The sequence below is a fragment of the Mesocricetus auratus genome, unplaced genomic scaffold (genome assembly GCF_017639785.1).
Source record: "Mesocricetus auratus isolate SY011 unplaced genomic scaffold, BCM_Maur_2.0 Super-Scaffold_100021, whole genome shotgun sequence".
Classification (NCBI taxonomy): domain Eukaryota; kingdom Metazoa; phylum Chordata; class Mammalia; order Rodentia; family Cricetidae; genus Mesocricetus; species Mesocricetus auratus.
In genome coordinates, this window is record NW_024429202.1 from 37,519,621 (window position 1) to 37,532,140 (window position 12,520).

Here is a 12,520-nt window from a genome sequence, read left to right on the forward strand (position 1 = left end):
TGTGTGTATGTGTGTGTGTGTGTGTGTGTGTGACTATGTGTATGTTTGTCTGTGTGTGTTGGGTGTGTATGTGACAGTATGTGCATGTGTGTGACTGTGTGTGCATTTGTGTGTGTATGTATGTGTGTGTGTGTATTTCTGTGTGTTTGTAGATTAGGTGACAGAAGTAAGGAGAGGAGAGAAGAGATGAAGTGTTTTGTTTGACAGTACTGAAGGGAATACCTTGGAAGACCAACAAATAGACATGTATATATAGGAAGAGCTTCACTGGAATAGAATGTGATACAGATAATGTCCTTTGTGGAAGGCGGGTACTTTATGTTTGTATAGGTGGATATCTCTGACAACACAATGTATGCCCCACTCATCCAAGTGTGTGTTTTGGTGTGGCTTTGACTATACAGGAGGACACCAAGAAGGTATTTTTTCATTAACAACCGGATATTTATTGAAATAACATAGACACAATACAATGAAAGAGAATATCACGATAACCACAGAAAATGAGTCTCTTATTTATTTCACAGTTATCTCTTTCCATCACTCACCAAGCAGAGCTTCAGGAGCATATAAGAGAACCATCATTGTGTCAGGAATTGGCTTACTCATGAGCGTCCAGGCCTTGAATGGCCTGTATCCAGAGGTTGTGGTTCCAAATTAACACTAAGTATGGGGCATGTTGGCCCCATGGTTGGTTTCTCTGTGGGGAAGTCCAAGTTCAAAAACACGTTTTGTGCTCTATCCAGGGCTGATTCACATGAGGAGAAATCACATGGCAGTCAGTCCACAGTATTCATGGTGACATTAATGTCCCCAGCGGCACTCTTGATGACATTAACCATCAGGACACTTCCTTCTGGGATTATTGCATCCGACATGGGCTTCAGACCAAGGCGGTAGAATTTAATGGCCATGTTAGAGCTTCAGTATCTCTTTCCTCATCCATTCATACAAACCTCCTGAGAGGAAACTTCCCACCTGCTAAAATGCCAGAAAGGCTGGTTCACTGGCTCTCCTCTTCAAGGGGAGAAGTGGGGGAAGGGCATGGACAGGTCTGTGGATGAACCAGGGCTTCTCATTTTGATGATGACTGTCCTCACAGCTCAGTTTGTGTTTCAGAATATTGAAAGTAGCTGTGACTCTATTTGGTTGTCTGTGTATCAGGGATGACACAATCTCTCCACGAGGATAGCCTAGACTAGTCATAGTGTCAAGGACCCTGAGAAGGGTTTCTTTACTTGCAGGGTGTACAAGCTCTTCAATTTGGCCCAGCCATTTTCTTTGCAGAAGCTGAGAAATTGTCATCCTGTGCTGGGTGGAGACCTGGAGTAATTGTGCAATGATGAAATGACAGGCTTGTGACAGGTGGAAAGGAATGGCCAATTTTGTGTTTGTGATGAGCCTGTACAAAGCATGAGCTGTTGTTTCAAAATATGGATATTGTCCTGTGACCAGTACATATAGGACAACTCCCAAGCTCCACATGTCACCAGCTAGACCATCGTATGGTTTCCTTGCTAAGATCTCGGGAGCCACATAGAGCAAGGATCCACAGACCTTCTTCAACATCTGCCCCTCTTTGAGCTGAATTGCCAATCCAAAATCACAAAGCTTGATGTTTCCACATCCGTCAACGAGGATATTCTCCAATTTAATGTCACGATGGGCAATACGTCTTTTGTGCAGAAAATGCACTGCTGACACGACCTGTTGGAATATTGATCTAGCGTCCTCCTCCTTTAAGTACCCTATGTTCTTGAGGAGCATCTGCAGATCCCTTCCTGGAACATACTCCATGAACACATAAGACATTTTCTGTGTATCAATGATGTGAAAAAATCGAACTATGTTTCTGTGTTCCAAAGATTGAAGGATCTGTACTTCAGACTGGATGCCAGAGACAGCATTGTGATTTTTCTCAAGCACCTTGACTGCAACCTGTGTATTTGTGGGAAGGTGGCAGGCCAGCTTCACCTCCCCAAATGATCCAAAGCCTAGAGATGTTGAGATTATGAAATCGTTTTCAAAGATGTCCTCCTCAAAGTGGCCGTCCATGATGATTTCTCAGTGTCGAATGCTATTTTGATGGGAATCACGCCAGCAAAAAAATGCTGCAAATAAAAATTAAAGCAAATTTAGCATGGAGGTTACTCCTATGAATTTTGTACCATGACACATAGAGATAACCCAAAGATACTATTGATGTCATTCAATGACATCCAAATACTAGAAGACCCAATGACAAAGAAGGAGATGAGACACTACTGTAAACATCAAATTTGGAATCACTACTTTGTGCATAGAAAGGATAATACTGGGATTAAGGCAACGATATGAAGACCTCATCAAAATGAAAATCCCTGGCCCAAAGTGATCAAGAGACACAAGATACAATTTAAATAGTGAGAAAAGCATGGTTAGGTCCTAAACAACATTTCTATGTATTTGTGAAAATTGAAGTCACACATAAAAAAAGCACTTATACTACAGAGACATAAGCACCAAATATGGTTAGAAGCAAACTTTCTCCAAAACCAAGAAGAGCCCAGGCTTCTTGGATGCCCTGAAGACAGTACTGGAGGCATTCATTTGACAATCTGACATACAGCTGTTAGGTGATTTCTCAAATAGGAACCAAAGGGCAGCACTCAGCCTATTCTACATGCTTGGACTTTAGAGCCTGGGTTCTACATGAAAATAGACTCCTGAAGTCAATAATGAGCACGATTCCATGGAATCTGTATCAGCTGCTGCCTCAAAGAATTTTTCTCTTTGACATCCTGCCCTGACTTTCCTTAGAATCAATCTGTGATTGTGGAAGTGTAAGCTGAATAAACCTTTTTCTTCTGAACTTTCTTGTTGGTCCTGGTGATTTTTGACAGTAATAGAAAACTTATGAGAAACACCAGGATTATAGAAAATACTTGGAGAAAGGAAAAGGAGCTTGTAAAAAGCATGAGCTGTGATTTGTCAATTCATAGGTAATGGAGGACGACCATGCCCAAAGGGAGTGGTCCTTTATTCTCCTGAGTTTTATACAAAAGCAGACTGATCGAGACAGTAACACCACTCTTTCATGGTCTCTGCATCGGCTCCTCCCTTAAGTAACCTGCTCTGTTCCATACCTGTGCTGACTTTTTTTAGTTGTGAACAGTGATCTTGGAAGTGTAAGATGAACAAACCCTTTCCTTCTGAACAGTCTTGTTCGTAAGGGCGTTTTCTTGCAGCTCCAGAAACTAACACAAGTATCCAGGTTACAGGAAATACTTCATGAAAGGGAAATATAAGGAATGCCTCCCACCTGATTCCTATACCAGTATCACCCTGAGCTCCCAAGGAAAGAAGCACACAAATAAAGTATAAACTCCTTTCTTCAATAAACACAGATTCAAAAGACATTAATAAGAATCATTCATATTTCACACCCATCTCTGAACACACTACAGAACCAAAAATTCACAATCAAATTGGCCTCCCCTTGGGTCAGCAGGATACTTAAAGGTAAACAAATTGAATATCTGCTGACCATGTAAGGAGACTCAGGGGAAGAGACCACACTAAGCTCAGTGAGTAGTGAACTCTAGTGTTATATTGAAAGTAGCTAGAAATAGATAGACACTTGTAAATGATACAAAACATGTCCTCAGAAGGAAATCAGATATAGTTTTTATTGTCTGGGTCATGAAAAAAAGGGGGCTGAGATGTTGTCAATGTCATAGTACCAGTAACAAAATATGCTGGAAGGAATGAGACACTGAGGAGAATATAATCAAAGTACACTAAGTCAGGCGTCGATGTAGCATAATCAAACAGGGCATGTGTGATATGTACTTTAATAAATTGTAATAGAGGAAAATCGAATCCAAACGAAAATGTGATACTTAGGTTCTAAAACACCAATCCTAAATCTCAGGAAAGGAAACCAAGAAAATGGGAAACAACTTCACTCTGTTGAGTTTCAGTTGATTAGAGATCTCCAATTCTATCAGGATCTTTGTAACCTCAAGAATGCTGTGTAGATATCAAACACCGAGTCTAATATTTAAGGACATGGCTCAGTAGCCGGCTATATACAAATGGACTAATATAAACCGGGTATTGGTCCACACGCCTTTAATCCCAGCACTCGGGATTCAGAGGCAGGCAATCTCTGTGAGTTCGAGGCCAGCCAGGTCTACAGAGGGAGTTCCCTGAAAGGCTTTAATGAAACACTGAGAAACCCTGTCTGGAAAAAAAAACTACAAAGGAAGAAGACACAATGAACTGGTATGTATCATTATTCTTAATGCCTCCTTGAAATTTCAAATGCACCAACCAGTCAGGGATTTGCAAAAATTGACAGACTTTTATTGTTATTACTTTGTTTGGTTGTCACAGCTTCTGTACCATTACAGTGCCCTGACCTTAACATGGTGAGTGTGATCAAGACCCAGTTTAGAATCAACTCTAGGGAGGAAGTGTTTATTTGCACTCATATATCCAACAGACTTAAAATCCATGTGTCAGCGGACAGCCTGTTCCTTTTAGAGCTGGGTTGTTAGGTGCCAGGTAACGTTGCATAGAAGTTCGCTGCTGTCTACCAGTGACTTTATTCGTAGGGACTTTCATGTCCACATCCATACTGTCTACAGATTTCCAAGCAACACTAACTCCTGAAAACCAAGTGCTCGCAATGCCTGAGATAATTTGAAATAAACCACTGGGCCAGTTCCTAAGAGAAATGCCCCTACAATCTTGAGCATTTGAGCATGGGGTTTGCCCTATGTGTGGAAATTCATGTGGTAGAGACTTGGTGACTATCAGTCAGACTTCTCTAAACAAAAAGTATCTTGTACAATAATTCAACCACTCCCCTTAATGTTGTTTATTGGAAAGACTTACAGTCTGTCGTCTAATATCCAGGAGTTTCTCAGTCCACAGTGCTGGGTTTCTTGGCCGATCTTCAATATATGCTGTAACACCAAAGTAATAGACTCTAATTCCAGCGAAGGAATGGACTTGTTCTCAAGATGAGGGCAAGTGGCCAATGAGCAAAAGCTACCTTCTTCCTTGTTCTTATATAGTCATCCAGCAGAAGGCGTGGTCATAATAAGGTGTGGCTATTTGCATGAAGATCTGGATTAAAGGTGTGTGTCTTCAAAACTCTACATCCTCAAAATACCGGTATTTACCTCCTCCGGATCCACAGGAAATCATTCAAAAATAATCTCTCTCAGGGGTGCCCTTAATGTCTGTTTTATATTTCATTAGAGATGGAGTCAAAGTGACACATAAAATTGCCATCTCAATGGCAGATGTCCATCACTGGCTTGTCCTTGAGATTAAGGAGTCTAGCCTGCTTCATTCTCTCTCTGATTCCTGATTTATTTGGAAGATATGAGAATTTCATCTTCTTGTCAGGCCTTACTGACACTGGAAAACTGCAGTGTGTGACACACTATATTATTCTGACCAAAGAGATTTCCAAGTGGTATTCCTTTCTCTTCCTTTTGCTGTCTTTCTTTCATTTTCTAAAGTTTTTTGAGAGATATTTTCTATGTATCAGCTATGGTTAACTGGGAGATCCATTTGAAAATCAGGTATGTCTTGACGTCACAGAGATGTGGCTCCTTCTGCCTTTAGAACGCTGGGATTAAAGGCGGGAACCACATCCACTTGACAGTTTAACTTTTTCTTTAGGTTTTTTTTGTTTTCTTTTGGTTTGGTTGTTTTGATTTCCATTTTCTAGACAGAGTTTCTCTGTATTGTTCTGGACCCTGTCTTGGAACTTGATCTCTTTATCAGGCTGTCCTCCACTCTCAGAAATCTTCCTGATTCTGCCTGCTGAATGATGGGATTAAAGGCATGAGCCATCAAAGCCCTGCTGGCAGGTTTTTTTTTTGTTTTTTTGGAGGTAAAGGCTAGACTACAACTGGAACTTATTTGGGATATCTTACTCTTGTCCAGAGTCAGGTGACTAAGCAGGTATTGGAGGGCTGATGGAATGTTCCATGTGAGTTTCAGGTTTCCATCCCCCTTTCTTCCCCTGGTGATGGCCTCTCCAAGACTTGCCAGGGTCTACCTCCATGCTTGTATCCTGCAGGACCGCTGAGCCACACCACCCCTCCCCCATCCCAATGAATGAGTCTCCTCTCATGGCAAGCAGGGTTGACTGAAGCCACCACATCTCCAAGTCAGGGGTGGTCAGGAGGACCTGGCATATGCAGTATTTAGGGAGCCATGTTCATTCTTTATCAAGAAGCAAAACATGGCAGATTCAGAAATATTGTTCTGACTTTATTGTTCACAACAGGGCTTGTGCATTATGGAATCTCTCTCCCCAAATAAGGAAAGACACTGAGGCCTGAAATATGAGGCATATCCCTGAATGAAGGAAAACAGAGATCATTGCATGAGCATATGCCCATGAAGCCTGGATGGCCTAGAGTAATCCAAGGATTTGGAGATAAGCGGCTATGTTGGAGTAGGAGGGTTTTGTAAGAGGAAGTGTTACGATGGAGGTGGGTTTTAGGTCACATATGTGCTCAAGCCATGCTCCGTGTCTCACACCTCATCCACTTGTGTGCAGGATCAATATGTTACTCTTTACCCACTCTCAGCTGTTTCAGCCAAAGTCTCTCCACAAGTTACTATGTATTGGCATGATAATACTAGATTAAAAGTGTGGTGTTTTAAGCCAACCAATTAAATGAATTCCTTATACGCAGTTATGTTGTATCATCTCAGTTGTGGAAACAAAAATTAAGGCATCATGCTGTATGCTAATTAAATGGATATTCTTGTTATAGTAAGTGGGACCTCCAGGAGCTGGAACATCTGTTTTTGAGGGCTGTAGCTTTGGAGGAGGTCCTGATAGCTACCTTATTGTGCCTTAGTAGTTCTTTGGATATAGGAGAATGGATACGGTGCATGACCTGATATCTAGCCTGCCCTGTGTATAAACCAGGTACAGAAATGTAAATTTGTATGGAAATGTGCAGTTTTCCTTCAGTAGAGCCTACCTAGCAGGGAAAGAGTATTAAAGTATATGTGGTCCTCCCTTTATTAGCGATTGCACGCCCTATGGGTCCTGTAACCTAGCATTGTTTCCGTGTGAGATGTGTGTGTGTGTGTGTGTGACTGTGTGTGCGTGTGTCTGTGTGTGTTGTGTGTGTGTGATGTATGTGTGTGTGTATGACTGTGTGTGCATGTGTGTGACTGTGTGTGTGACTGTATGTGTGTGTGTTGTGTGTTTGTGTGACTGTGTGTGCAGTTGTCTGTGTGTGTGTGTTGTTTGTGTGACTGTGTGTGCTTTTGTCTGTGTGTGTGTTTGTGTGTGTGTTTGTGTGTGTGTGTTTGTATTGTAAGTGAGAGAAGTAAGGAGAGGTGAGAATAGTTGCAGTGTTTTTCTTTGACAGTACTGAAGGGAATACCTAGGAAGAACTAACAAACAGACATGTATATAGAGGAAGAGCTTCATTGATATAGAATGTGATACAGATTATGTCCTTTGTGGATGGCGGGTACTTTATGTTTGTATAGGTGGCAATCTCTGACAACACAATGTATGGTGCATGCATCCAAGTGTGTGTTTTTGTGTGGCGTTGAGTGTACAGGAGAGACACCAAGAAGGTACTTTTGTCATTAACTACCGGATATTTATTGAAATAACATAGAGAAAATACAATGCAAAAGAATATCAGGGTCGCCACAGAAATGAGTCTCTTATTAATTTCATAGTCATCTCTTTCCTTTATAGCTTCCATGAGGATCCAGCACTCACCATGTCGAGCTTTCGTAGCAAATAAGGGAACCCTCATTGTGTCGGGAATTTGCTTACTCATAAGCTTCCAGGCCTTGAATGGCCTGTATCCAGAGGTTGTGGTTCCAAATTGACAGTGATCGTGGGGCATGTTGGCCCCATGGATGGTTTCTCTGTGGGGAAGTCCATGTTCAAAAACACGTTTTGTGTTCTACTCAGGGCTGATTCACATGAGGAGAAATCACATGGCAGTCTGTCCACAGTATTCATGGTGACATTAATGTCCCCAGCGGCACTCTTGATGACATTAACCATCAGGACACTTCCTTCTGGGATTATTGCATCCGACATGGGCTTCAGACCAAGGCGGTAGAATTTAATGGCCATGTTAGAGCTTCAGTATCTCCTTCCTCATCCTTTCATACAAACCTCCTGAGAGTAACCTTCCCACCTGCTAAAATCCCAGAAAGGCTGGTTCACTGGCTCTCCTCTTCAAGGGGAGAAGTGGGGGAAGGGCATGGACAGGTCTGTGGATGAACCAGGGCTTCTCATTTTGATGATGACTGTCCTCACAGCTCAGTTTGTGTTTCAGAATATTGAAAGTAGCTGTGACTCTATTTGGTTGTCTGTGTATCAGGGATGACACAATCTCTCCACGAGGATAGCCTAGACTAGTCATAGTGTCAAGGACCCTGAGAAGGGTTTCTTTACTTGCAGGGTGTACAAGCTCTTCAATTTGGCCCAGCCATTTTCTTTGCAGAAGCTGAGAAATTGTCATCCTGTGCTGGGTGGAGACCTGGAGTAATTGTGCAATGATGAAATGACAGGCTTGTGACAGGTGGAAAGGAATGGCCAATTTTGTGTTTGTGATGAGCCTGTACAAAGCATGAGCTGTTGTTTCAAAATATGGATATTGTCCTGTGACCAGTACATATAGGACAACTCCCAAGCTCCACATGTCACCAGCTAGACCATCGTATGGTTTCCTTGCTAAGATCTCGGGAGCCACATAGAGCAAGGATCCACAGACCTTCTTCAACATCTGCCCCTCTTTGAGCTGAATTGCCAATCCAAAATCACAAAGCTTGATGTTTCCACATCCGTCAACGAGGATATTCTCCAATTTAATGTCACGATGGGCAATACGTCTTTTGTGGAGAAAATGCACTGCTGACACGACCTGTTGGAATATTGATCTAGCGTCCTCCTCCTTTAAGTACCCTATGTTCTTGAGGAGCATCTGCAGATCCCTTCCTGGAACATACTCCATGAACACATAAGACATTTTCTGTGTATCAATGATGTGAAAAAATCGAACTATGTTTCTGTGTTCCAAAGATTGAAGGATCTGTACTTCAGACTGGATGCCAGAGACAGCATTGTGATTTTTCTCAAGCACCTTGACTGCAACCTGTGTATTTGTGGGAAGGTGGCAGGCCAGCTTCACCTCCCCAAATGATCCAAAGCCTAGAGATGTTGAGATTATGAAATCGTTTTCAAAGATGTCCTCCTCAAAGTGGCCGTCCATGATGATTTCTCAGTGTCGAATGCTATTTTGATGGGAATCACGCCAGCAAAAAAATGCTGCAAATAAAAATTAAAGCAAATTTAGCATGGAGGTTACTCCTATGAATTTTGTACCATGACACATAGAGATAACCCAAAGATACTATTGATGTCATTCAATGACATCCAAATACTAGAAGACCCAATGACAAAAAAGGAGATGAGACACTACTGTAAACATCAAATTTGGAATCACTACTTTGTGCATAGAAAGGATAATACTGGGATTAAGGCAACGATATGAAGACCTCATCAAAATGAAAATCCCTGGCCCAAAGTGATCAAGAGACACAAGATACAATTTAAATAATGAGAAAAGCATGGTTAGGTCCTAAACAACATTTCTATGTATTTGTGAAAATTGAAGTCACACATAAAAAAAAGCACTTATACTACAGAGACATAAGCACCAAATATGGTTAGAAGCAAACTTTCTCCAAAACCAAGAAGAGCCCAGGCTTCTTGGATGCCCTGAAGATAGTACTGGAGGCATTCACTGGGCAATCTGACATACAGCTGTTAGGTGATTTCTCAAATGCCTCCCACATGATTCCTATACCAGTATTACCCTGAGCTCCCAAGGAAAGAAGCAAACAAATAAAGTATAAACTCCTTTCTTCAATAAACACAGATTCAAAAGACATTAATAAGAATCATTCGTATTTCACACCCATCTCTGGACACACTACAGATCCAAAAATTCACAATCAAATTGGCCTCACCTTGATTCGAGTTTTTTGGATCAAGATGGGGTTGGTCATTGGACCTTGTTCAGAATATATGTATCTATTCTGTCAAGGGCTGATTCACATGAGGGGAGATCACCAGGTAGACTGTCCACAGAATTGATTTTCATTCTAGTGTCCTTGGTTGCTCTGTGGATGACATGAACCATCAGGATACTACCTTTAGGTACTATTTCATCTGAATATGGCATCTGCTCCAAGCAGGAATATTTTCTGGCATAGTGTAGCTTTGGCATCTCTTCCTTCTTCCATCCACACCATAATCCTTAATGTGACCCTTCACAGATTCTTTAATTGGTGGAATTTCTAGTTCAGTTGCTGCCTGCTTCAAGGGGAGTAGGGGATAAAGAGCATCTATAGGGCTTCTGTTTAACCAAGGATTCCCATTTTGCTGATGACTGTCCACACGGCCCAATTTATATGTCAGATTATTGAAAGTTGCTGTTACTTTATTATCTGGTTTGTGTGCCTTAGGGATAAGACAGTCTCTTCACAGGTATAGCCAATAGTGCACATAGTCTCTACACTCCTAGGAAGGATTTTATTTACTGGCACATTCTACTTGCTCTTTAATTCACCAGACACCTTCTTTCTAGATGCTGACATGAGGTAATCGTGTGTGTGGCAGGTTTCATGAGTAATTTTGCAATGATTTTTAGACAGCGCTTTGACAGTTTGTAGGGGATAGGATATTCTGTGTTGGTGATGAGCCTGGGAATGCCATGAATTGTGGTTGCTGAATATGGAAATTGTCCTTTGACCAGTACATATATGACAACTCCCAAGCTCCACATGTCACCTACTAGGCCATCATAGGGTTTCTTTGCTAAGATCTCTGGAGCAATAAAAATAAAGGAGCCACAAAGCTCCTGCAGCATCTGCCCCTCTTTGAGCTGGATTTTCTTTCTAAAGTCACAAAGATGTTTCCTGCTCTGTCAATTAGGATATTCTCCAATTTAATATAATGATTTGCAGCAGGGTGCTGTTGGCACATGCCTTTATTCCCAGCACTAATGAGGTAGAGGCACGAAGATGTCTATGAGTTTGAAACTAGTCTGGTCTACAAGAACTATTCCCTGGAGATCCTCCAAAGCTAGAGAAACATTGTCTCAAAAAAACATGCAAACAACAACAACACCAAAAAAAACTAGAACAAAAATATCATGATGTGTTTCTGTTGGAGAGAGTGCACTGCTGACACGACCTATGGAAATATTGTTCTAGCTTCTTTTGCCTGCTGGTAGCCTATGTCCCTGTGGTACACTGCCAGATCTTTTCCTGCAACATACTCCATGACCATATACGTCATTTTAAGTGTGTCAGTCATGTGCAAAAACTGAACTATGTTTCTCTGTTCCAAAGACTGAAGGATCTCTACTTCAGAATTGATATCAGAACAGCATTGTTATTTTTTTCAAGCACACTGACAGCAACCTGTGTATTTGTGGGAAGGTGGCAGGCAAGCTTCACTTCCCCACATGAACCAAAGCCTAGAGGTATCATGATTCTGAAATCTTTTTCAAGTATGTCCTTGTCCAAGGGGAAGGACATGATGTTTGACTCAATTTCAAGCACTTTACCTCATTGTCAATTCCTAAGGAAAACAATGCAGGAAACAAAGCTTAAAGCAATTTTATGATGGGGCTTTAATACTATGAAATCTCTATCATGAAATATGAGATAGCCAAAAAAACTAGTGATACACTTCAATAACATTCAAATACTAGAAGAACCCAACCTCAAAGCAGTAGATGAGAAATCATTTTAAAAAGCAATGCTGGAATCGCTAATTTGTACATGAAAGGGACAAACAAACAATGATGAGGGCATCATGAAGACATATTAAATGTAAAACACTGGCCCAAACTGATCAAGATACATAACTATACAAATTAAATAATAAGAATAGAAAGGTGAAGTCCTAACCAAATTACAAACCAGATGTACTTTCTCAGAGTTTTCAACAATTAAACCATGGGAAATTTGAAAGTATGAAAGGAATTCCTAAACATGTGTGAATATTGAAATAAGAGAAAAGAAACACAGGAATCATGAGTCATAAGTAACAAGTGTGTCTGGCAACAAAATGGTTCCAAGCATGCAGAGCCCTGACCTCTTGGATTCTCTGAATCTATCAAAACTTTGGAAAATATTGAACAATGCACTGGAGGAATTTGTGGGCCATCCTGACACAAGCTAGAGTCACCAAATAATGGACCTCATTTGATGAAATGCCTCCATGAGATAGAGCTCCTAGGCATTTTCTCAAGTGGTAAGCAATGAAGGATAACCAAGTCCAATATGAATGGTCCTCTACTTGTTCTTTTGACCCTGGGTTATACACAAAAACAGACTGATCAAGACAGTCAGCAACCCCCTTCCATGTCCTCTGAATCAGCTCCTGCCTTAAGTAATCTGCTCTGTCTGAGTTCCTGTCCTGAATATCTTTACTTGTCAACAGTAACTT

The 12,520-nt window shown here is 41.2% G+C and overlaps 2 protein-coding genes across 2 annotated transcripts; both read right to left on the reverse strand.

Annotated features, from left to right (window-relative positions):
- Positions 1-981: 981 nt before the first annotated feature.
- Positions 982-2,055, reverse strand: LOC121133379 (sperm motility kinase-like). The gene has a single exon (XM_040729659.1). It carries the CDS (start codon positions 2,053-2,055, stop codon positions 982-984), a length of 1,074 nt encoding a protein of 357 aa, XP_040585593.1.
- Positions 2,056-8,195: 6,140 nt separating this feature from the next.
- LOC121133380 (sperm motility kinase-like) lies at positions 8,196-9,269 on the reverse strand. Its single transcript, XM_040729660.1, has one exon. The coding sequence runs from the start codon at positions 9,267-9,269 to the stop codon at positions 8,196-8,198; it is 1,074 nt and encodes a 357-aa protein (XP_040585594.1).
- Positions 9,270-12,520: the final 3,251 nt, after the last annotated feature.

Bases quoted from the DNA above. Each gene is read 5' to 3' on its own strand.
- LOC121133379 (XM_040729659.1), bottom strand. From the start codon at position 2,055: ATGGACGGCCACTTTGAGGAGGACATCTTTGAAAACGATTTCATAATC.
- LOC121133380 (XM_040729660.1), bottom strand. From the start codon at position 9,269: ATGGACGGCCACTTTGAGGAGGACATCTTTGAAAACGATTTCATAATC.